This window comes from Dromaius novaehollandiae, chromosome 1, assembly GCF_036370855.1.
Source record: "Dromaius novaehollandiae isolate bDroNov1 chromosome 1, bDroNov1.hap1, whole genome shotgun sequence".
Lineage (NCBI taxonomy): Eukaryota > Metazoa > Chordata > Aves > Casuariiformes > Dromaiidae > Dromaius > Dromaius novaehollandiae.
This window is the reverse complement of record NC_088098.1, coordinates 210,263,118-210,287,177: the sequence shown is the minus strand read 5'-3', so window position 1 is coordinate 210,287,177 and position 24,060 is coordinate 210,263,118. Positions and strand designations below refer to the sequence as shown.

The 24,060-nt window shown below is 39.6% G+C and overlaps 1 protein-coding gene across 3 annotated transcripts in view; it reads left to right on the top strand.

Moving 5' to 3' along the window:
- TMEM135 (transmembrane protein 135) overlaps nt 1–24,060 on the top strand; it is a 184,837-nt gene that overhangs the window by 146,415 nt on the left and 14,362 nt on the right. For all 3 annotated transcript variants that reach the window (XM_064505155.1, XM_064505154.1, XM_064505156.1), the window contains 3 exons: nt 16,994–17,035; nt 18,575–18,721; nt 22,391–22,460. In XM_064505155.1, coding sequence (XP_064361225.1) covers nt 16,994–17,035; nt 18,575–18,721; nt 22,391–22,460 — 259 coding nt within the window. The remainder of the gene's footprint in view (nt 1–16,993; nt 17,036–18,574; nt 18,722–22,390; nt 22,461–24,060) is intronic.

Genomic DNA, 24,060 nt, shown 5'->3' with positions numbered 1-24,060 from the left:
GGGTGTTACACTCGTGGGCTGTGTTTATGCGAATTGCTGGGAAATCAGCCTTGCTAGACTTGTTTGCTCCTGGAACAATGTGCTGGTGTAACTATTAATGAGAAAAGCAAAACTTATTTCTTTAGTGTTAACATGTTTAAGCAGTTCTGCCATTCTGCCATTGTATGTCCATACCTAGAGAAGTTGAATGTGGCTTAGCAAAATGGCTTAGAACTTGTTTTATTGTTAATAAATGCCATTTTAGATGCTTGATTTTTTAAAAACTTTTGATTTTTTTGTCTCTTAAAAGGCATAACTATGCATACCCTTTTCAATATTTCTTTTTTTTTCCTATAAATAGAAGCAGGAAAATTCCTTTATAAAGAAGGATAAATGGAGAGGAGAAATTAATCAGTTGCTTTGACATGCTAGCAAGTTAACTAAATAGTAATAAAATGCTGTTGGTATGCAGATAATCAGTATCTCAGTTGTTCAGGAAAATAAAAACATAGAGCAGACTCAGCGTGATGGATTAATTCAAGCAGTGTCCCATCCTTTCATTAGAAACCTTCAACTTTGTTAAAAACGAACAAAAATTGCTGTTCTATTTTTATTTTCATTGATGAATAAATATTTCTTCCTTAAATTGAAATTGAACCCAATCCTAAAAGTGCACCTGAGATTGTCTTTACTTCTTACAGCCTCCTGATTAGATACAGGGTTTAAGTTAAGCAGTTGCAGAAGAGGGGTGGGATTGAGAAGTCGTTGCTCCAAATCAGTCTTCCCTGTATCGACACAGGGGAGAGATAAAAGAGAGCAGTCCTGTTTGCTGTCGTCAGTGATGCTGATGTGATCTTCTTTAAAAGAATATAGTTCAGTTGTGTTTAAATATCAGGAAAACATGCTGTGGATGTATTTAGGGGTGGGAGGTATCATTTACTGAACTCAGATTTTTTTTTTCCCCCCTCAGATTTTGATCAGGGAATGAATAAATAATGGTATTTCACAGGGAAATACATGGTATCAAAAATTTTGGGATATAAATACATATATATTTATACATTTATACATCAGAGGTATAAATATGATGTTTTGGGGCATGGAGTTGATTAATATTAATTTTGAAATTAATTTGAGACAGAATTTCAGCATCAATTTTGCAGTTAGGTTACTACTTGCAACCATGCAGATTCCATGAACTAAACAGAGTGGAGTTCATCAGTGGGGCAGTGAAAAAGCTTTGTATGCAAACTTCAAAAAAACCTAGGCAGCACTGTTGTGCTAAAAGAGAACCGGAATCCTCTGGAGTCCAAAATAAAACTGAGAGGAGAAAGTAAAGGACCTTTTTTCTCCTTCGTCTGTCTCTACAACTGCGTAATACAAGACGACCAGTAACTCTTGAGTGCACTTTCTCCTATTCCTCGCAGTTTCTTGATGGTTGGGAACCTGTAACAGTAGACCAGAAGGTTTAATATAGCAGAACAGAGTTACTCACTGCTCTTCTTTGACTGTGTCAAATTGTAGAGTCCCCCTTGCACGTTGATGCCCTTGCCTTGCTGTTACGTGGGAGCACCTGAGGAAGGGAGTTCTGCAACTAGTGTATCTCATTTGCTAGATGGAGGAGGGTCTGGGACATAGTCTAGGTAAGAGAAAATGAAAGAACTCCATCAAGAAAGAGCTAAATGTATAATGTAAAACTCAGGTTTCCACAGAGCGGCTCCGTGAGTCTGCTGGACATCAGCATTACTCCCACCTCAAGAAGCCACTGAACTTTGGAATATGTGCACTGAAAATAGGAATGCACAACATTTTTGAGAATGTCTTCTGGAGAAGACCATGTAAACAGGATGATTGTGTCCACATTATAAACTTAAAAAGCTACGAGGACTTTTTCTGAAACAGTGCAGAAGGTATTGAGGCTACTCATTCTGCGTGTGCAAATGACTTACAATAAACTTACTGCTCTGCCTGTCAGCTGCACTTTCCTGTGCATAATCTTTTGGGCATATTCAGATGGAGGATGACTCTGAAAAGGAGGACAGCATTAATGAAGATACTCTAGCAGGCTTTGGCATGGATGAGTAAGCCATTTGTTATTTTATCCTCTCAAACTGTCAGTTTAGATACTTCTGCCTGTGCTACCAGACAGGGCACTTGAAGAAAGGACATGTCTCTAAGGGTGTAGACCTCACCATTAGTAGTTGAAAATATAAGGACTAGAAATACAACCAAAACATATTCCCCAGGAAGTGCAGAGCTCTGATATTGTGGACTAGAGATGGGACTTCTTTCCCCAAAACTCACTTGGCTTTGTTCCATCTTTCAATCTGTTGCAAGAACATCATGAAATACATTAATCGCTGGTTGCCATGTTATGTTGTCTGCAAGATAAAAATGCACATGTTTTTAAAATATATTTATGGAGGCTTATACTTAAAATAGCAAATGAATGCAAAAAAGCAAAAACCCAAAGCATCCTAAATCCCCAAACTCCACCCTTTGCTACATCACAGATAAATCAACAACGCAGAGTTGATTTTTTCTCTAGGACAAAAGTTTCACAGTATTTAAAAGTATGTTGATGAAAAGTGATTCATTAGGTGAGGTAATCATTTTTATACAGTGCATTTGGCAAATCTCAGTCAAATTACACCATAAAAGAAATATTACATTTGACAGCAAACTGTTTTTCCTGTGAAACTTGAGAATAAAAACAATGTTAATAGACTTATTTTTGACTATGCTGCTTTCTGATAGCACTCTGTTTTTCATGCTTCGTTGTGCTTATGTGTTTTTCACGTCTTTGTTGTAGAGTTAAGCTTTAGATAAGTTTCTAATGTTCTTCTGTGGTGAAATCGTTCACATTTGTTTAGTTTAAGAATTATGGAAGAATATTATATCTAATTTGTCTGCTACACAGAATTCTTACCAGCTAAAAACAAGAGTAATTAAACTTAGAGAGTTTGGGGCTGCCTTAAAGGTGTACAGTTTGCTTTTTCAATGTTGTCCATCTTTGTCGATTTTCATTTGAAAGGGGCGTGCATCGTTCACCAAAACACTGTGAATGTAAGGCGGTATTTCTTAAAACTGTAACAAATAACTACAAGGATTTAACAGAATGAGGTAAATCCCTTTATCCCCCTTTGCATGGATGACTTGAGAGCAAAAGGTTGTGCCCTCAGAGGAGTAGGAATACCACAAGGAGTGTGTGAGGGGAGTAGGTTTATCAGGCAATGGTATTCAGTCCCTGCGTTCCCACTGAAATTGCCCCGATGCCGTGCAATTAGTATACACCAGTTAGCAGCGATGGTAATGTCCTTTCTGCTTTTTGTTTGTCTTGTTGCTTGTAGAGAGGGCTGATTAGAGCTTTTGAGTGTGGAATTCGCTCGCAAGTGATTTATTTTGTATCTCTAGGATGGGCTCCAGCTGCTCAAGGATTTTTTTTTTTTCCCCTCCCTTGGAAAATCTTGGTTTCAGATAGCAGCTCGAGCAGCAAGTGATTGTGGTTAAGATGTGTATTTCACAGCTTGAGAAGCTGTAATCAGTTCTTCTTGATACACTGTTTTGTTCTGTAGTACGAGAGACTTTCGTTTTTATCCTATATTAACTTCATTTCTACTTCCGTTATCTTCCTCCGAAATCGATTCCAATCTCTTACTGTTTTAAGCGTTAACTGAAGTGTTTGTAGCAGGTTTATAAGAACCTATTGAGTAGCGTTAGCGTCAGGATGTTACCAAGTCCGGGTATTCTAGGAAACCCCTGGAATGTTTCACAAAAGAATGTGCCCTAACTTAAGCTGCTCATTCAGAAATTAAACCCCTATTGATACACAGAAACAGGCTCCTATTCATATGTTCCGTATGATTTGTAACATCCTAATCCTTTCCATGAATCCTCTCCTTATTCTCAGCATTTGGGGCTGAAACACATCATTTCAGAACGTGGCTTCTTCACATTTTTTTTCAAAATGTCAGCTCTTCGTTAATTAAAGTCCTAATAGACTCTTTTCAGAAGTGCATTTTTTTAGAAGTTATTTAAAAATGAATATTTAAAAACTGAGTGAGTATATATTTAAAATTTATCACGAATCTGCACATACATACATTTACTTAATTTCGTAAAACCTTTAATTCCTTCCACTTTCACCGGTTCATATATTTGTTACCTTCTACTATTAATATCTTGTGTGTGAAAGATGTATAATGATACCCTTAGAAATATTGTACAGCAGTAGCCAGTGGTAAATAATGAATAAAAATTTAACTTAAACTGATAGACCTAATGACCTTGCAACTGCTAGTTACTGCATGGTTTGCATACTTAATAGTAACTCACATAGCTTTTAGCATAATTTTGTTGAATTATGATTGCTGTACTAATGTTCAGCTATCACTGTAGTTTCTTGATGGATTACAAGTGATATTTTGAAGCCATAGTAATTTTTTCCACAGTTGGCTTCTGCATGAATTACACTTTATAACTTTCTGATAAACACTTGAAATGGTAGAGGTCCAAGAATCGGCATCTGCTACATGAGTTTGTAAAACTGTTTACATAACATTGATGAGTACATTAAGGTTGTAAAAAGAGGCCAAGAAATGTCACGAAAACTTGCATTTGTCTCCAGCTAATTACTGCAAAATGAAAATTAAGCAGTCTTGTCTAATCTGTTTTCATGGCTTTGCAGCATCCAGAGTGGTCTGTGAGTCAACATCAGGTGCAGTTAGAAAAAGGACATGTTCTGGCTGAGGGACAGATGAATGGAAAAATATAATCCCCTGAAGAAAATAGTCCAAAGGTCCTGGATATTACTATAAACTGAACATACTTTTTCACTGGAGAGCTGTTAGAGGTGAAAGAACGGTTCTTGGTGCAAATCTTCTGTCCATTGATTTTCTTCCTTTCCTACTAAAATGTGTTGTTATTAGCAGGTACAGTGGACCAAAACTTGCCTTTGCATATTCCACGCTCCCTAGTTAGCTGCATCTTGTTGCCTCTAGGGGAATTAAAGAGATTTGTCACTGGGAATTCCTGTTTGTTTGTCTGTTCGTTTATTGTTTGTTTTTACTGAAGCCTTATAAAAAGCCAGATTGGGGCATGAAATTCCTGCTGCAGTGCTCCAAACAAAATGGCTCACAGCAGAAGGGTGGCCTGCTTCACCTGGCTGGATGCAAAGGCAGCCCACATTGTCGTGCTTTAATCCTGGATCTGTAAGTCACGGCTGACATTATTTCTTATGAAATGTTGACTTTGGAAAAAGTGCCTAGTACAAACAAGTAGAATAGTTAATTCCTATTAGCTGTGCATTTCTATCAAATGCATGAGAATAGTGGTAGACATACTTTTGGTCCTCCTATGTATGTTCTTCTGTTGTGCATCCAGAAGGAGTCAGTTGAGTCACAAGGTGTGTATTGGGATCATCTGGATTTATTTTACTGGTTGTGTGTCTTCTGCTGGCCCATTACTGTGGGGCACTGGGTATCACTTAGGTAGACTTTTTCTGCATGTCTTCATACTTGAAGTTAAGCTCCAAAAGGTTTATTTTTAGATGAGAAATGTAATCCAACGCCTTCAGTTCCCAGGCTTGCTAGGGACTGCAGTCCCTCGCGAAGGTTTATCTGCTGCACCGTTTTATTTGACTTCATATTTTCAGGGACAGCAAAGTACACTGAGCTTGCTGGCGATGTCTGTCATTGCTCTTCATGCTTTCTAGATTAAAAAAGGGGACATCAAAAATTTTATTCCAAGAGCACAAAGGTTTACATTTGTGACTATGGTGTTAGAAGTGAAAGCAGATTCTTGCAAGAAACAACAAAATTCGAAGTTAATATCTCCCTACTGTCACACCTTTATTTTTCTCGCTGTCATTTAGTGTTTCTTTGAGGCTTTTCTCAGCGGAGGGAGTCAGAGGATGAGCTCAGTAGACACGCACCTTCAGAGCGCTGCATGTCAGGGGGTGAGTGAGGGTCCCTTCTGGACCCTCGCTTGCCTCTGTGATATGCCTCCATTATCAGGATGCTAGGGAATATAGATAGATCTGCAGAGGATCTCCACTTTTCCTTCCTTCCTTAATAATCAGCTTTGGTTTTGTAGCTGTTTTAAACTTTGGGTATTTGAGAGCATCCAAGTTCAACATCATTTAAACTTTTCTGGGCCTAGGCTGTCTTTTAACATAGAATAACAGGGCTTAAAGAAATCCTGAGAGAGCCTCTAATTTTACCCATACCCCAAGCTGTACTTACTGCTTTCCTGTCAGACATCTGACTAACTTCATCATTCCCTTTAAATGTTTCCTACTTGCAGACAAACCCTCCTGACACGATACCTTTTGCTTTCTCTGCTTATGTCATATTCCTGTTAAGTGAACATTACCTCTAGCTCTTAAAGTTGCATTAACATGGTATATCATTATACTTCTGGGTAACTTTGGGAAGGAACAAGGCGCGTCTTTTTTTAAACTGCTTGATTTTTATGGATATTGATTTTTATGGGAGGGCCAAAGCCCGGATTCACACAGCCCAGAGTCTACCTAAGTCTCTTTAACTGTTACGATTTGTGTGTTTTGTGAACTTTTGAGTTTTCTGCATTTAAATCTTGGCCTTTATGTGAAAATGGGTGGAGATAGAACAACGTGTAGTTTAAAGTCAAAAGCCCCATTCCCAGTATTAAATGTCCTTAGCAACACTGGCACTGTGCTGAAACCTGAACAGTGGACATTAAATACACGATTAATCATATGTTTTAGGAAAAGGCGCTTCACTAGCATGTAGATGTATATTTTGATGAAGCAGTCCAGAAATGGAAAACCATGTAATTATGTGTATATTTAGCATATTGCTGTCATGGCACTGGAGAACCACAAAATATAATTTGTATATATATAATGGGTTAGAAAAGCAGCAAAAGTTTTTCTTAATGTTACTTCTCAGTAGTATAGCAACAGTATATGCTGTTGATACTGGTGGTATGAAGTAGATGCATCCTCCCAGCTGCCTGGTTTAATTTAGTGTTCCCCGAAAGAAATGCAATAAATGCTTATTATAATACCCATGTGAAGCATCTTTCTTACCCAGCTTGGAAAATGGGGCTGATATTTCTTTCAGCTTTGCTGAATCTTTATTCTGATTTTATTTTTTCTCCTATGTGTGAGTCCAAAGTGGTTATCAGGTGTCCAGAGCTCTGTATACAGAGCCTCTGCATTCTCCAGAGAGTGTCTGACTAGCTGAATATTGCGAGATCTCAGCACATATGCGTTGGACTTACGGCTTCTGATTTCCTTAATTGTATTTAATTGATGTGTTCATTCTTTGCATCTTGGGGAGACTAGAAATTACCTTGTTAGCAAGCAAAATAAAGTAAGTTGATAATTTCATGAAACCTAGTGAACTCAAGAACTGGGACACAGTGAAGAGCTGCAAACGTGGTGGCCCTCTCAGTGTAATTATGAGAACTGGCAACACTTTGATGCCTTCACTGCATAGTAGTTTTAAACACAAAACTCGTATATTTACAGAACATAATAATTGTTTGAGATTTTATTGATGTCATAAAAATTAAACAATGGTACCAACACTGTTTGACTTCCCTGCAATAATTTTGTTTTGGAAAGATATTTTCATAAATACCATGTTCTTTCACTAAGTTACTTAACTGCAGAAAGCTTTTCATGTTGCATGATTACAAAATATTTTTTTTCATAATTTTGGGAGCATTTTGTGTTTTCATTGGTGATTGCACATATTCTTGAACGTTTTATTTTCTGGTAAGTGTAGAGTTCTTTTTTATCAGTCTTTCTTTATTTTTAAAAATCTTAGTTGGAAGCATTACTGTGTTTAGTGTTGTTCAGAAGCCACATTTATGTAACCTGTAGAGTTAAAAAGGACCAGAAGTTTATCAAAGTCCCCCTGGGACTGTGTGCTATAAGCTTGGCCTTTATGTTATATTGTTGAAAGCTTTCTCAGCAGTCTTTTTGTGTGTGTGTGTGTGATGCTGCTTAGTATTTCAAATATTGCAACTGGATGTGCAGCACTAAAAATATGGTTTATTCTTCACAGCACTGTGGTAATTTAATAATAAAAATATGTTAGGATAAAGTTTGGCTCCGTGCTTTTCTACAGTATAAGCCAACAAGGGAGTTACTAAGGAGTGAAATTCTGCGGTAGTATTGAAATTTGGTTCTCAAAATAGTGTTTTCTCAGACAGGATTTTCAAGACTTCGTATGATACTTATGAACCTCAGAGATGTGTCTGCATGGCACAACATAACGCTATGCTAGAGATCTGTGTGTTAATGCCAGGTAAGCAGGTAAATCTGCATGATGCAGTGATGACAAGGAAATACTATATATGCAAAAATAAAAAGCTTACGTCCCAACAAACCTTGCAATGTGGCCATTTAACTTGACTGTAGCACCCAAATGGCATTGCCCTAATGCTTATGGCTCGATATCTGGTTTATCTGCAATCGTCTTGGTGATTTCTGCACCACACTGTGTTATAAACGAGCGGGGTAATGGGCCATAGAAGACTAAAAATATAAATGGATAGTCTCCTTGTAATCACATTTTTCTGGATTGAAACAAAGCAAACAGCCAAATATTTCCCTCAAATCCAATTAGAGGCCCATTTGGGGAAAGCAAATGTTGTATCCGTTTCATTTGGATGCTAGAATTAATCTCTGTGGTAGGCTTAGCTAACTGCAATTTTGAATGACCTGTAAATAGCATGAAGTATGTTCACAGATTTTTTTTTCTTTCCAATTGCAGAGAGGCAATAGAAGGAGCCAGAGTAGGACTTGGCAGTAGGTGAAGTTAGCAAAGCTCTTGGGGTAACATAGAGTTGCTGCAAATGTCACCATTATTTAAACTAACTATTTGAACTATTTGTAAGCCAAACCCTCTATGAGTGTAAAATCATTGTTTTTCTTAACAACAATAAAACACAGAATCAGTGCCATTGCAAAAACTGAGATAGACAATGTGTTTCTCTGCATGCGTGAAGATACGTTTTCCGGTGTCTTTTGGCCCCTAGAGGCCATTTGATGTCTCATCTTCCTGCCTTCAGGTTTTTTGTTTGTTTCCTGTTTTTGTTCTCTGCCTGTTTTGGAGAGACTTTTTGGGTTTCGTTACAGCATGGAGTTACCAATGTTTTGTAAAACTTTCTTAGACAAAGGTTAAAATTGGGTAGTGGAAAAAGGACATCACTTTCCAAAATGCAACAAACAAATTGAACTAACCACATAAATCCCTAGCTTTCTCGTTCGTTCGTGTCCCATCATTAATCTCGGCTTCTTCTATTAGCCGTGCGAGACAGGGACTTGCTGAAAGGATTTGGAAGATGGAGGGTGGCCACCTGAGTCCTAGGTTGCTTTAGAAAATTGCGCCCTGCATCTGCCAGCTGCTGAGACCATGGTGCCCTAATTGCTGTTGTACAACGAAAGAGGCGGCTTTCGTACAGCTAAAATAATAATTTTTGTTTTGTTTTGGAAGCTCTTTTAATCTGAGAGAAGCCTTATTTATTTAAAAATGCACATTTCGGGAGGTAGTAATCCCCCTCACGAAATCCGTAGAATGGGAGAGTTGTAAGCGGCAGGGTAATTAGCGTCGCTAGAAACCTGATTTCCGATTTGGCAGTAGCACACACAACTTGATTAGCAATCAGACATGAAGTGTTGATTAGTAGCAGCTTTGGTTCACAGCTCTGAATCCGGTATCGTAATTTAACTTTAACGTAAACGGCTTCCTTTACGACTGCAATGTCACATTCTTGCCAGAACTGCAGAATTTTTCTAAAAAATGTCATTCCTTGGCTTTATGCAAAAGCGTAACGGTACTGTAGTTGGCTGTTGATGGTACTGTTTGCCAGCTTCATTCACTCTTTTTTTCCAAATATTATAAATGCTGCATTCAGTATAGGTCTAGAAGAAAAGAGCGTGTGCTCTGCTTGCTACTTTTTCCCCCTTCACCCCGAATGTTGTCTTGACTTTCTCTTTCTTTGGTCATCTGTTTTTTTTTAATATTGCTTTACTTTCCATGCATGTACTACTTACAAAAGTAACCTTTTAAAAAGTTCATTTTATAAATTGAGCACAGTTAAAGGAAATGTCATTGGGTACTTTCTTTCACTTTCTGTTTAAATACAGAAAATTAAACTGTCAGTTTGGTTTGGAAACACAGGCACTGAGACTTTTCATTGCGTTTTGATCCCAGCTGCATTGCACATTTAATAGTTTGAAGTACAATTTTTAGAAGAGTTTCAGCTACACCTTTTCTGACTTAATTTATTTTTAAATTTAATTTGTAACATGTCTTCTGCAAGTTACGTGTTGTCCATAGATACAAGATTAGATATTTTTGTTAATGTCACCTTAAATAATTACTCCTTTTCTCCTACTCCCGGGCTGGATGGGTAAGACCTATGAGTAAAGACGGAAAGAGAATAAATGTTTGATCCAGAAAAAGTTTAATTCAACAGAGGAGGAGGTAGGATTGTAAATCCTCTCTTCATCTTAAATTTGCCTCTGTGGATTTCCGCTGCCCAAATCACAAGTTGTGCCTCATGATCCCGATCGGCTTTAAAGCAGCCAGCTCCAAGGGCGGTTAGAAAAGTTGCTGTGCCTGTCACTGTCACCGGTTCTCTCTTGGCAGTTTTGCCTGGATTGCCCTTTCTCACTCTCAAGAAGCAAATGAGTCCCGCCAGGTTTTCCACCTCATTCCTGGCAAAGTGGCGGGAGAGAGGAGAGCAGGTGATCACTCCTGCTCCGGCATAATCTGGGAAGCCCACACGCAGCCCCCGCATGTATTTCTCAGGACGCGCAGGAGAGCCAGCTCAGGGAATCTGCATAATGCAGCCAGGCTGTATTAACCATTTTGCACAGTTTTTTTTTTTATTTTGCTGAAGCGATCCCAGCAGTGCCTCTGAAGGAGGCTTGTCAGCCGCAGTGTGCCTCTGCAGGGACTGCGTATTCAGAGCGCTCTGACAGTGAAAACGCCTTGAAGACAATGGTCGGAGAGGCTAATCACAGCCTTGGGAAAAGATAGGATGTGGAGAAGGAGCATGAAGGCAGGAAGGGCTTAGATTTGGTATGAGGGGGAAAATGTTAATGTTAACAGCAGCTGGTGAATGGGGCAGATTATTTTTTCTTGCAGCATTTCCAGATGTCTTGATATGACGACTGTTCGGTGTCTCTAAGAGATATGTTACAGTCTATCTGGATTGACAAAAAGGTTTGTGCATGTGGCCAAGGGAGCACACTTGTCTGAAATATGTCTGTTCTTTCAGGGGCAAGGTATCTTTGTGAGATATGCAAGTTTTAATGTATTTAATAAGGTGCAAATGGAGACGTATCCATGAAATGGCAAAAATCATCAAAGAAAAAAGAAGGAAAATGTGATTGAATCTTCTGTGTTAAAGTAACTTGGCAATTTAATGGCAAATTTCCTATACTTTGACCTCCTGTGCCATGTGCAGTTGTAGATCTAGAAAGGAAGCTCCTTTGTGTTTAGATGCTACTCAACTGCAAGTAGGGGTTTTGGTCCAAAGAATCACATCTAAATGCCTCCCTGCTTCCAAAGTTGGTGCTGCAAGTTCAGATTTGAGCTTCTTTATCTCTGCTAGGAAAATATCTGAGCAGAGTGTTCTTTTTTTAAGCTGATATAAAAGTTGAGAGTAGCTCTTGAGCTCAAAAGAGTCACATATAACCAAATTTATTAAAATTATTAGGATCCAGCTTCCCATAGATGTGGTTAAATGAGAGCCAAAATGCCTTTGTGCAGCCTTGTCCTATTAAGTTGGTGGATTTGGTATTGTTGTTGGCACAGTGATAATGTCCTTCTCAGGTCCCTGAGAAGGGTCTGATTATTGTTCAGATAGTTGGAAAGTTCATTACAACAAAGTAATGAAGAGTAAAAATAGATTTAGTGAAGTGTTCAATCATAGTTTTTAGAAATCATGTTTTCTGCTTAAAAAGTAACATGTGAAAAATGCCAGAAGTACCCATTTGTAAGAGATGTTTGATTTTGGTTTACGTTGTCTTATCACATTTGACTGGGTTAGCTCTTTCGTTACCCAGAGAGCTCAAGTATTTCATTTTAAAAAAGCTTTGCGATTGGTTGTTTCAGTCCCAGAGCCTTTTAAAAAAGTAATATTTTCAAAATGTGATTTTATTTCAGAGTCACCGCATCAGCAAGTTAGTCTCAAAAAATCTAGAGCTAAGCTTGAATTAATAATTCTTCCGTTTCTCTCATTCGTAGTGATTGTGCCTGTGTCGCGGATTCTTGACTTTCTTTATAATCCTGTTTTTTACTGGTGCTTAATCTGCCCTTTCAGTCTCATAATCACAATCCATTTGATCAGTAAGGTGAAAAGTATCAGACCATGAGAGGAGGAGTGGAGAAGGTACTGAAAGGGATTTATAAGAAAAAAAGAGAGAGAGAAATGAGCTCTTGTCTTCATTTAGATGACAAATGGGGAAAAAAAAAGTCAGTGCAAAAAAAAATAGAGGTTAGATTTGGAGAGATGAAAGGGTAGAAGAGTAAAGAGGAGATATAAATGAGAGAAGGAAAAGAGGAATGGCTACAGAAAGCAGCTCAGAAAAATGACGACTTTGTTGCTGTTGAGCATTAACAACGGGGAATGAGGGATAGGAGAGCAAAGGCAGGAGTCTCCTTCAGCAACCTGACACAGAAAGTGGATTATCCTCCGCAGCTCGCAGAGACGAGCAGATAACTCCTAGTTCCTGACAGCGTGGGATCTGACAGCGAGGGTTGTAGCTGGCGTGTTCAGACACGGTGGCGTATTATCTCGGCAATCAGGCACGGCACCTTAGCTCGGAAGCCTGCTCCCCTCCTCCCTGTCCGAATGGGCAGGATGTGCTGCGGGAATAGGCAGACGCGGCCTGCGCTCGCAGGGCTTTTCCTTCCCACATGGCCATAATGAGAGCTCTGTAGAGGAGCTTCTAATTTACTCTTACCCCGAAGGATAACATAAATAATATGGGAATGCTGTTAAGCATGGCATGTGCTGTTGCTGTGAGCTGCTTTCTCCTTATGAATTCTGGAGGTGAAAACCAGCTTGCTTCCTCAAAAGACCGCTTGTGCAAAGTCCATCAATTGGTCACGGAGAAAATCTTTAGAAGGGCTTATGACAAGGCACACTAATAAAACCCCCCAAAACAGAATTGCTGGCATTCAGCCTTGCAGTTCAGTGTGGGAACTTCTCTTTCCCATGTGATAGAGGGAGAGCAGCATAAGCTCATGTACAGCACCTCTGTACACACACAAACACAAATAATTATAGCAAGTTCATGCCTTGTTGGAAGTATATTAGTATCAAGCTTTGGCTGTATTCCACTTTTGCTGTTTTCTTTATGAAAAAAAGATAAATCTGTGTGTGGCCTTAGGTTCTATTTACGTTCCAAACACGCATGATTAAAATTGCCCGTTTGCTTGTACGCCAGAATTGCCTCGGCAGGGGAATTTGGAGGACCCCAAGTTATTGCTGGGGCTCCTTGCTCTCTGCTGCTCTTCTCCTTCCAACTGGGGCCTTATCCAGCTAGGAGCTGGAGGGCGGCCGAGGGTTTCCGCTGTGCTGTCAGGTACCCCGTGCTGGATGGGGACAGCTGGCCTGGTCGCTGCCTCTGCTGGCTCCGTACCAGGTGCAAATTCCCCTGCGATGGGAAAATTCTCTGCCGGGCAGCTGTAAGCAGATTATGTGCTCTCTAAATTACTGCTCACTAGGCAAAAAAGCGGTGCCTTCCTGGAGCTCGAGCTTCTGTCCCCGGGACGCTCAGGGCGGTGAGACTGGTAGGAAAGGTGAAGCGCACCGAGTGCTTGTAACGGCGCACGACTGAGCCAGCATCTCAGGTTTTCCAGTCTGAATATCATTTGAAAAAGCTTAAACACTATAACGTGTTACTGCGCTTTACCCTTCTCGGGGGAATCTGACCCGTTTGGCACGTGCATGGTTTGCAGCTTGCGTGGCTCATGGGGGTCAGCAGTGGAGTACAGGCTTTTCACTACTTGAGCAATGAAGCATCAAGTAAAAGCTATTATTACCAATTAGTAGTGGCCTGTATGAGGCAAATCATTAGTCTTAGTTCAGTTATTAGCGGCCAGGTGTTCATGAAACATACCATATGTGGCTAGCGTTATACCTTTCCTTCGTCAGCAGTCTCCCTTGAAGCCAATCGCTGGCTACGTGACGTCCCCCCGCTACCTAGGCGTATTCTTTTGTCCCCCCCCTTCCAATAAAAGAGAAGTGTGCCTGGAGTCACTGCAGAGACTTCTTTTGTGCAGTATTTTCATGTACTTCCTAGTTTGCATAATGACTTTACAACAGAAATTTTGGAAAGCCAGCAACGCGAATTTAAGTTATATTTAAGAATTTAAATAGCACTATTTTACTGTGTTATAACTAAAAATTAGGAAGTTAATATGAAAAAGTTGGAACTGTGTCTTTAGTGTTACTTCTATATTGAATCACATATTTAGCCTTGGTGCGTTTTGCAGAGGGACTTGTAGATCTGCCTCTGAATAACTGATAAAGTCTTCATACACCAAGTACTTACTGCATGGAAATGACTTCAAATATGTAATTAGAACAGATATTAGAAGTCTTTCTCATGTTTCTTGGAGGAATGAATAGATGCTTGGAATATTATTTTATCTTGTAGTAACTTGGATGTCTTGTGGTTTTCAGTATTAGTGAAGAAATGATCTGATCGACGATGTCTTTGAGGAGAACTTTTGAGTTGTATGACATTGTCAGTCGTGAATTCTGTCACAGCGGGTCAGCCTTTGAGTAATAGTTGATTAGGGACATCTGGTGGTATAATAATGGAATAATTGTTCGAACACTTACAGCTAAAACTGCAATTGCCTTGGAGTGATTAAGGCAAAAACATAATCATGCTTATACTGTAATTACTCTTCTATTTCAATATTATTCTAGAAACACATGTGAGTTTATGCTTCTCTTGGTGTATGGTTTTAATTTACTGGTCCGTGAAAAAGAGAAGTGGAAACTGAGGACCTATTCTTGAGTTGACGGCTTGCAGAAATGATGTGTAGAACACCCTGAACTCAGAGGGGCGTTTAACTTGCATTCAATTATAGGTTTAAAAAGTGAATCATGGTGCTGGACTGAGGTGCTGGGGGTAGAGGTGGGTGTATATAAGCCCTGTGCATTTGGGTTCTGTTTCTAGTTTTGCCAGTGACTTCTATGATTTTGGTAAAGCTAATTTCATGTGGAGTTGAAGTCCATCTTTCTGCAAAAGTGGTACAGTAATTTTCAGCTTCGGTATTCCATGGGTAAAGAAGCATTAGAAAATAAAGTATTTATGGATCCTTGGTTACAAAGTTCTGGAATAATTAAAGATAGAACAAACAATTTTATTTGTGCAAGTGACACTGAACTCCTGTGGATCGTACATACAATATGATCGGTGTTTTAGGTGCAGTAATTTTACTTTCGTTTTAGGATGAATTTCCTATTGCTGCATATAACTATGGCTGATACTAAATTGGAACTGTGCAAGTGGTGGCAAAAATAAATCCTTTTAAACATACATGCTGAAGGCCTTATTTAATATTGTGGCATTTTACCAGGAGCACACGGGGCATTCACCTGCTGGGAGAAAGCAAGATGTGGTTGATTTTGATGGGTTTCTTCCGGCAGCAGAAGGTACCTCGAAGCCGTGAGTGCGTTCTGGCTTCTCGCGCTGAGGCTCGTTCAGGTGGAAAGGGAGGACAACCCAGGGACTCGCTGCCTCCTTGTTAGCGCACCGATAACAGTTTGAGTGATAGTCTGTCTGCGTGGTAGAGCCAGAGCACTGAAGCCTCATACCGCGCCGCTGTGATCAGTAATCCTGAGCTGGAAACAAGCCACTCTCTCATTATATTCTTCCTGCTGTTCTTACACGTAGAGCCCTCGGTAGCGTGCGCTGGCCACATGCGGTGCCATTTGGGAGACGATACCCTGCGCTCTCGGGAGGGCGCAGGCACGGGCTCTCCAGGGACGTCTTGGTCTTTGTAGGCAGGATGGAAAGGATTCAGTTTGGTCGCTCCTGTTTCTGATGCTTTTGCGACTGTTGTGCAATGTTCTTGAAACAATGACGGTGATAATTACCATTTTGTGCTTTATGTATTGTGTGAGGAATGCAGTTTTTGCCATGATCTGTTCCCCTTGCAATCCTATAAAGAGAAAAAGGGGCGGGGGGAAAAGAAAAGTGTCTGTTCTTTGCTTTCCTATCAACATGCCACTGGTGCTCTGAGAAGTCTTCCAGGAAGGATCTGCGGCAGCTGCAAGCTTCACTCCCATTCATCGTGTCCTGTGCAGAAAAAATGTCAATAGTCCAAAGCTTTCACAGCCAAATAAAGACTCTTTACTGTGGTTGTTACTCATGTGAGGAACCCTATAGTATATAGGAAGGGGAAAATATAATCAAGCTCAGAATCAGAATGACTGCTACATGATTGAACAACTGTGACTTTCAGCTTGAGAATTTTCTTGAAGTGAGGTCCTGCAGGGATGAGCACGGTATAACGTAGAATGGGTTTTCTCAAAATCAGAGTAACTGTTCCCTGCAGTTCTCTACATAGGGTGTTTTCTTAAATCTAGGTCCAGTCTTCCTTTCTCTCCTTGCAGTAACACCTATGTTTCAGAAAACCCATCATGACTTCTTTTCCATAAAGTAGCAATTCTTTGTCACATGGAATTTTGCATTGCCACCCCAATGATTCTGTCACCACTCTTTCAAAATTTCTCCGCTTTGCCTTTGATAAAAGAGAGAAACACTGGCATTGCTATGCTGTATGTACCTTTTGTTCCTAAGATGTTCCAAGGCTGTGGTGGCAACTCGAAGGTTGGGGATTGCTGCGGACTTGTTACAGACTTGCTTTTTTCCAGTAATGAGAAACTGCTGTTTTTCCAGAGCCCTTCGACATAATATTTAATGTGTAACACTTTACATTGCAAGCAGTCCATTACAGAAAAGATTGTTGTTTTTATGTTTCAGGTGCAAAGATGGCTTGAAAGGATTTACATACTCTGCACTAAAGTAAGTAAAGAAAATAGTTTTTCTGAGTACTTAGCCCAAAGTGATGATTTTGAGGAATTGTGCACAGTGGAAGTTGTGTGACATGAAAACAGAGTTTTCTTAAGAAAAAGCCATGCTGTTGTAAAACCTTTCCAACTTTTGGGATATACTGCATATTTTAAAGAAGGCATAATATGCTGGCAAGAAAAGGATCTTCATATTTGAGACCATTACAGAAAGGAAATGCAGACATACAGTTAAATGTTTTTGAAGGAACATTAATCTTTCCATTTGCTAAAATTGGGGTTCCTGATTCCCAGTATTCTTCTGGGAGCAAATGGCTGCTGTGTTTTGACCTGGAATTTATTTACTATATTTGCAGAATGTTGAATGAAAACAGCAGTAGTTCTGTGACCAGCACCAAAATCAGGCATGGAGTTTGACCGTATTCATTCGAGATCCCCTGTGCCACTAAACCTTGTGTGCCTTGCTGTAATCCAGGCTAGCCTCGAATTTACTTTGTGGTGGAACTCTCTGGTGTCACTCACTCATTTGTGTAGTAACACAGAGTTCACCTGGCTTAGTGTCTTGTGTCAGTAGTGTATCTTCCCACATTATTCTCGTCTTTCCCTTACCATATTCTCCCACCTGTCTATCACTAAGATAGTCCAGTGCATGGACAGTGTCAGCTCACAGGTGAAGAGAAGGGCTGAAGCTGAAGTCAAGCAAAACAGCGTTGCTGTTGCTGAGTGGAAAGTCTTAGAGAGGTTGCAGCCATGAAGCAGCTGTGGAATTTGATAAAAGGTGCCGATAGTTAAATAAGCCAGTCCACAGTTTAGAAACTTGGACATGAAGCACTCATATGACAACATGCATAAGCAGTGCTTTCTGAAGCCACCAGTTTACTGGGAGATTCTGTCAAATGCTGAATGACAAAAAATTTATGTTTGCACCAGCCATCAGCAAGAGTACCACAGTACAGTGTAACTTGGATTGTAGTGCAAAGTGTTAGGAAACAGGACACCTTGCCATAGTGACCTTCTTTGTCTTTGACGTACAGACTAGTTAAGGTAAACTGGTGCATAGACAATATCAACCGGTGAGGAAAGAAGGTTGAAGATGAAGCCAAGCAAAACAAACTTGATGCTGTTGGTGGGGAAAAAAGGCATTCTGAAGGTTTTACAAGACAGATAAAAATATGACATTGATTATCAAACTTTAGGTGACCCCTTTTGCTGCAAGTAACTTGAGATATGTGCTTTTTTTTATTCAGTATTCTTCCTTTGTTTGAGATGGACTTCCCCAATACCATTCTTTTCCTGGTTGAAAAAAAATACTGGCAGCAATTTTGGCCGTATCTGAAGTTTAAATATATGTTGGTGGATTGATCTTTTTGAAGAGCCACAAGATCTGACAGCTGTTTAGGATGCATTTTCTTTTGCAGAGCTGTGGGCAACTTCAGGCTTGCCTTAAAGACTTTGCAGACTTGTATTGATCTTTATGTACTTTTTGAGTTACTTATATAACTGATGTTATGTTCTGTGGTGTTTTTTCTTTCAGGTTCATCGTAGGGAAAGAAGAAATCCCCACTCATTCATTTTCACCAGAAGCAGCATTTTCAAGAATAGATAGAAAGATAGAGCATTGTGAAAAAATATCACAGCCAATGAACATACTGGCTCTAACAAAAAAACTCATGGACAAAGTGTGAGTCAAAGGAAAACAAGGAAAAAACAAAGCCTAATTAATCATTTTTACTTAGCTCATTTTCATGGTTTGTTACACTGTATGTGACAGTGTTTTGCGACACTTTCACTTTGCATTTAAGAGATTTGCTTTTTTTTTTTTTCTGGATAGGTGGCAATAACAAATTATGAACTCTAACGAAAGCTAAGTTTAAGACCTGTATGTCGTAGCAGGGCTGCAGTATGACTTGCACTGCACAGTCCTCTAACAAGAGGATGCAAGTTCAATCAGTTTTGAGTGGTAAAGTGATGTTTGATTCTTCTGCAGTTTTCAGCAAAACTGGCTCACAGCCTGGTGGTTCCGCTGGCACTAGCAGTGGTATTAAGGCAGGAAAACTGCACAGCAACACTCCTTGCTTCGGTCACCCTATGTTACCATTACATCATCTTTGCAGGCACTTACACCTCTGTACTAAATAAGGGAGAACTGCCCAAGAACAGAATCTGTAGCAGCTGCCCTGCACCCCACGGTAATAGGCAATAGGTAATAGGTAATAGGTAATAGGTAATAGCCCCCAGGCAATAGGAACTTCCAGAGTAAAGAGGGAGTCTGTTTTGCACAAGCCCAGATACTTGCCCAGATCAAGTGGACCTCCTTGTGAAACTGGCAGTCAGAACCTAATACCTCTTCTTATGTGCTAGGACACATTTCTGTTTTGGGATCATTTATGTGTTTTAGCTAAGAGAATCACTGGATGAAAGGTACAACAAATAATCTAGGCATCAAAATTCTGGTTGGGGGCATGCTCTAAATCACGAGTATGCTTAAATGAGCATTTATGCTGCTGTGATCCAAAAAACTTTTTGATGGCTTGAGTACCCAACTTGGTGTCTCCAGAGAAGGTCAGATGCCAACTCATTAGCTCATTGATGACTGAAATACAAATGAGTGTGGCCTAGAATATAGATAACTTTCTGCGTGAAAGAGTTGAGCATTCAGAGCATCTTTAAAAGGTTAAATAGACTTTTCCTTAATTGTTCTCCTGAACTTAGGCAATTAAATTGTTCTTAAAGGTAGAATATGAGTGCGTAAATGGTTTGTTGAATGCCTGCCTTAATGGGAAATTTAGGTGCCTGTTTCACAGTTTAGATGATGCCAGGGCAGCTAATAGGATCCACTAAGAAAAGTCTAATATTCTAGATTTAGATGTCAAACTGCAGCCCTGAGGTAGACACTCTGTAGAACCTGAAGTTCAGATCCAGAAATCATTTCCTATACATAGGTGTCTGAGTATAAGCTAGTGGTTCAGTCCTGCCTTTGACAAGATGGCTGGAGGAAAAGAGCAGTTGGAGAGTCTGACGTGGTGAGGACTTGGGTTCTAGTCCCATTGTAAGTGAAGCTGTTCCGGAGTAACATCTATCTCTGTTTTGACACTGCAATTGTAGATCAGCCTTTAGTTGCTTCCTCTTTATTGGATAGGGTTTGAAGAACCTTAATCTTTTTTTTTGCCTCCACAGTGGAATTTTTTCTGTATGCATGATATCTGAGCACATAGGACGTTATTTGTAGCAGAGTAATACCCTGTGTAGTAGCAAAGATTAGCTAAATATGAAGAGGCACTTGTGCTTTTGAAAGCTTCCCTAATTTTCTAACTAGAGAAGCTAGTCAGTCAACTAAAACGCATTAATTCTAACTGCAAACCTAGTCTTGACTTTTTGCCTGAAGACGAAGGTTTTGAGAAGGGGCATTGCAAGCCTCCGTTGTCTGTCCATGGTTATTTTGTAGCAAGAGTGACCTTTGATAGGATCTGACCCAGTTAACTGATTATCTACAGTGTAGATATATTTGCGCTAGACTGCTGTATTTGAATCTGCGGTAGGCTCCCCTTATTATCCATGAAGAGAAACAAACTCTTGAAGTGAATAGCTATTCTGCAGTAAGCTCCTGAATTGGTAAGATGATTATTTTTTGCTTCTTAATAGTGCCCCACTTCTCTGCACTAACTATAGGAGCCCAATGTGACTAACTCAGGTCATATAAAGTTAGGTAAGGTAGGTTTCCACTCTTTCTGCCAAATCCAATTTACTGTCTTTTAGCATGATCTTAAAGAAGGGACATCATACAGCTATTCAGTCTAATGTGCTCAGATGATGTACATCTGCTATGCTTGATTTGTCTGCTTCAAGCATGTTGGGTACCATGAGGAAGCATTCATTATATGGTAAGATGGGATAACAAATAGTAAAAGGGTCTGATCATGTCACATCTGTGAATCTTCACTTCCATTGACCTCTTCAGGAACAGTTTTATGACCAGATCTTTACCTACTCACATGCAGGAAAGAAGTCAGTCATTCAAGTGCATTGTGTTCTCGAAGTAGTGGCTTATATTACTTGCTCAGATACTGAACAAACATGAAATGGTCTGCATCGCATGGCTGCTTCCACTGATGTGCTGTGTTTTTAAAGCGAAAAATATGAGCGAAATTAGCACTGGCTTTTCAGAGAAAGATGGAATTTGACAGCAAAAGACCTACAAACAGAAGAAGACCGCTGCAACTATATGCGGTTTCCTTTAGCTGAGTTCTTTATACCTTGTTTGTCTTAAATACGCATTATTCAGTTCATTAGAGTTAGTTAATAAGCCCTCTATTCATTAAATACCCTAAAGGAGCTAAGAGACTAAGGGTGGAGAAGAGTATTCATCCTTTAAGATTTTGAAACTCCCTACTCAGACATTCAGAAAACTTCCGATTTTCAGGCCTCACGCTCTCACAGGTTTTTCCTCCATATGGTTCTTTTCAGTATAATTGAGTCTAAATGCCTGTAACCTGATCACATTCTCATTACAATTTTTGCTACATAAACTGACCTCACGGATGATTTATGGCTATTAGACTTTATACTACAAGATTCAAAACTTCTAAGATATTTGGCACAGTATGTAAATTGTGTAATTTATTTTATATTAAACCTTAAATACTTGGCTACAGCAAAATATTATGTTCAGACCTGGTATGTCATTACTTCCTTTTAATTCTGCATAATGCGGGGCTAACAACTGTACAATCCACACATCCCACCAGCGCAAACCAATCTCTTCTATATGCTGAAGGTCAAATTCTCAGTCCCAACTGAGAGCCACAGAAAAATCTATACGGTAGGAGTATTAGCCCAGAAGTGAAATGATTATAATTGAGAGAAGGTTCGCTGGGAATCTCTATGCATTTGTATTTTCTGCCTTGCCTTCCAGTAAACCTTAAAGTGGTGTGAATGGTATAAGGACACAGGTAATGGATGCTTGCTCAAATACGCTTCCAGAACCATGGAGTGGAGACGGACTGAGAAGAGTAGTCCCGCTGGAGTTATGTGACATGGTATTTCCCTGTTGGCCACAGCAGAAAGTTTGTTGTTTAATTTTGTATGTATAGGTGCAAAACCGCAAGAAAAAGAGGTTGGATCAAAATAAGTGTGCAGACACTCCTGCAGTACAACTAAAGTATTGTTTGTTTTTATTGCGCTTTTATGGCAACATAAAAGTTCACAGTGCCCTTCAATATGTAATGTGAAAAATAAATAGTGGGAAAATAGCATTTTATGCATTTTTAGGCAAGAAAAATTTATGAAGTCTCCTGTTGATTACACTGAAAACAGCTACAAGTTAATATGTGTTTCATTGTGCTTTTTGCAGGTGCAAACATGGCCCTAGGCATCGATGCTGTAAACACTATGAAGATAATTGCATCTCATATTGTATTAAAGTAAGTGCAAAAGATGTTGGATTGACAAGCTCTGGCAAAGGCAGGGTAGAAGTCTTTAGTCTGAAAAAACATATACTTAGGAAATGAGAAAGGAGCCTGTTACTGCTTCTTTTTCTATTGAAAATGTGGCAAGTTTGAAAACAGATTTTCCTAATTTAGGAGGGAGTTTCGAGTTTTCTCGCCTTTCAGTTTAGCTGGAGAAAACCAATAGCGTAAGACGTGTGGGGAAAACGGCCTAGCGAGCGAGGAACTTGTTCAGCTATGTGATGCACTTGACGACTGAGGCCACTTGCGCCTCCACCCCACATAAAGCACCTGGAATGTGCTGCTTTGGCAGAGGCACCAGCAGCGGCGGCCATACAGCTGTGTGCGTCTGGCACACTGGGGCCAGCTTCTGCGCTTGCCCCTCTGCTAATTTATTTTAAGGGGCTAGGGTAATGAGAGATCGGTCACAGTTGCTGCGCGCAGGAAGAGCTGTCTGTGTGCAGTGGCATAGGCTGCCTCCTTTATAATATGATCGGTGCATTTTTTTCGGAGGAGTACTGGGTAGGGGAGATTGTTTTGGCTAGCGTTAGATTGGCGCAGGTGGTACCACCTGCTGTGCTTTTTTTAGGAGCTGGTGAAACTCCAGAAGATCTTGCTCTCTTAATGTTTTACTCATGTTTAGCTGTGGAGCAGCAAAAATGGATAGCTGGATTTGAGGATTTTCAGATGCTTCTTATATTTTTTACTTTGACGAATAACTTTTTAAATTAAAATCTTATATGTGGGTTTTTATGTTATGCCAGGAGTCCTATGGTTAAGATTTAGCATCAGAAGAGATCTAGCAGTTATTTCTGGTATAGTTATTTTTGTATGTTTATGTAGTGTATCATGTTGTGTTGCTTAGAGTTATTTTCACTCTTTTTGCACTGCAGTATATTAGCGTGCCAGTGTGCAGCATGCATGTAAACTGCACTGGGGTTGATGGTATTTGAGAGAGTGCTTGAGTCTTCTGCTGAATTAGGATGAGAATGTATAATACAACGTTCACAAAAAGTTCAGGATAATTATATCACCTTTCTGTTGCAAGTATGATGATGTATGTTTAACAGAATCAGGATTAAAATAACAAAATATTTTTGTATTGGGACAGGGAGAGGAATCATCCAGCACCTTATTTACCGTTACTTTGTTCAGAATTTGCCTACTTTGAAAGCTCTTTGAAGTTTATCTCTTTTTTAATGGGACACAAGATATCAGCAAAGTTAGCATGATTTCAGTATAGAAAGAGCCTGTTCAGGGACTAAAGGAAGACAGTGTTCAGAAGGCAGGTATAGATTACTTGAGACTTGCATGGTTTAGTTTCCCTATGAATTTTGTGTAATAACTTACTATATTAGATTTATATTTCCTGTTGGTGGCATATGCATACAACCATCATGGTAAGTCAGCATTGCATGTGCAAATATATATATTAGATAGTGCTCAGCGTCCTAGGTTCTTTTGGTTCCTGGTTATGATGATAATATCTACAAACTCATACCGGTTTGGTAATTGGGTATGCTGGTGAAACTTTTTTGACTGCTGCTTCACATCAAGTTTTTGTTTTCAACTTCTC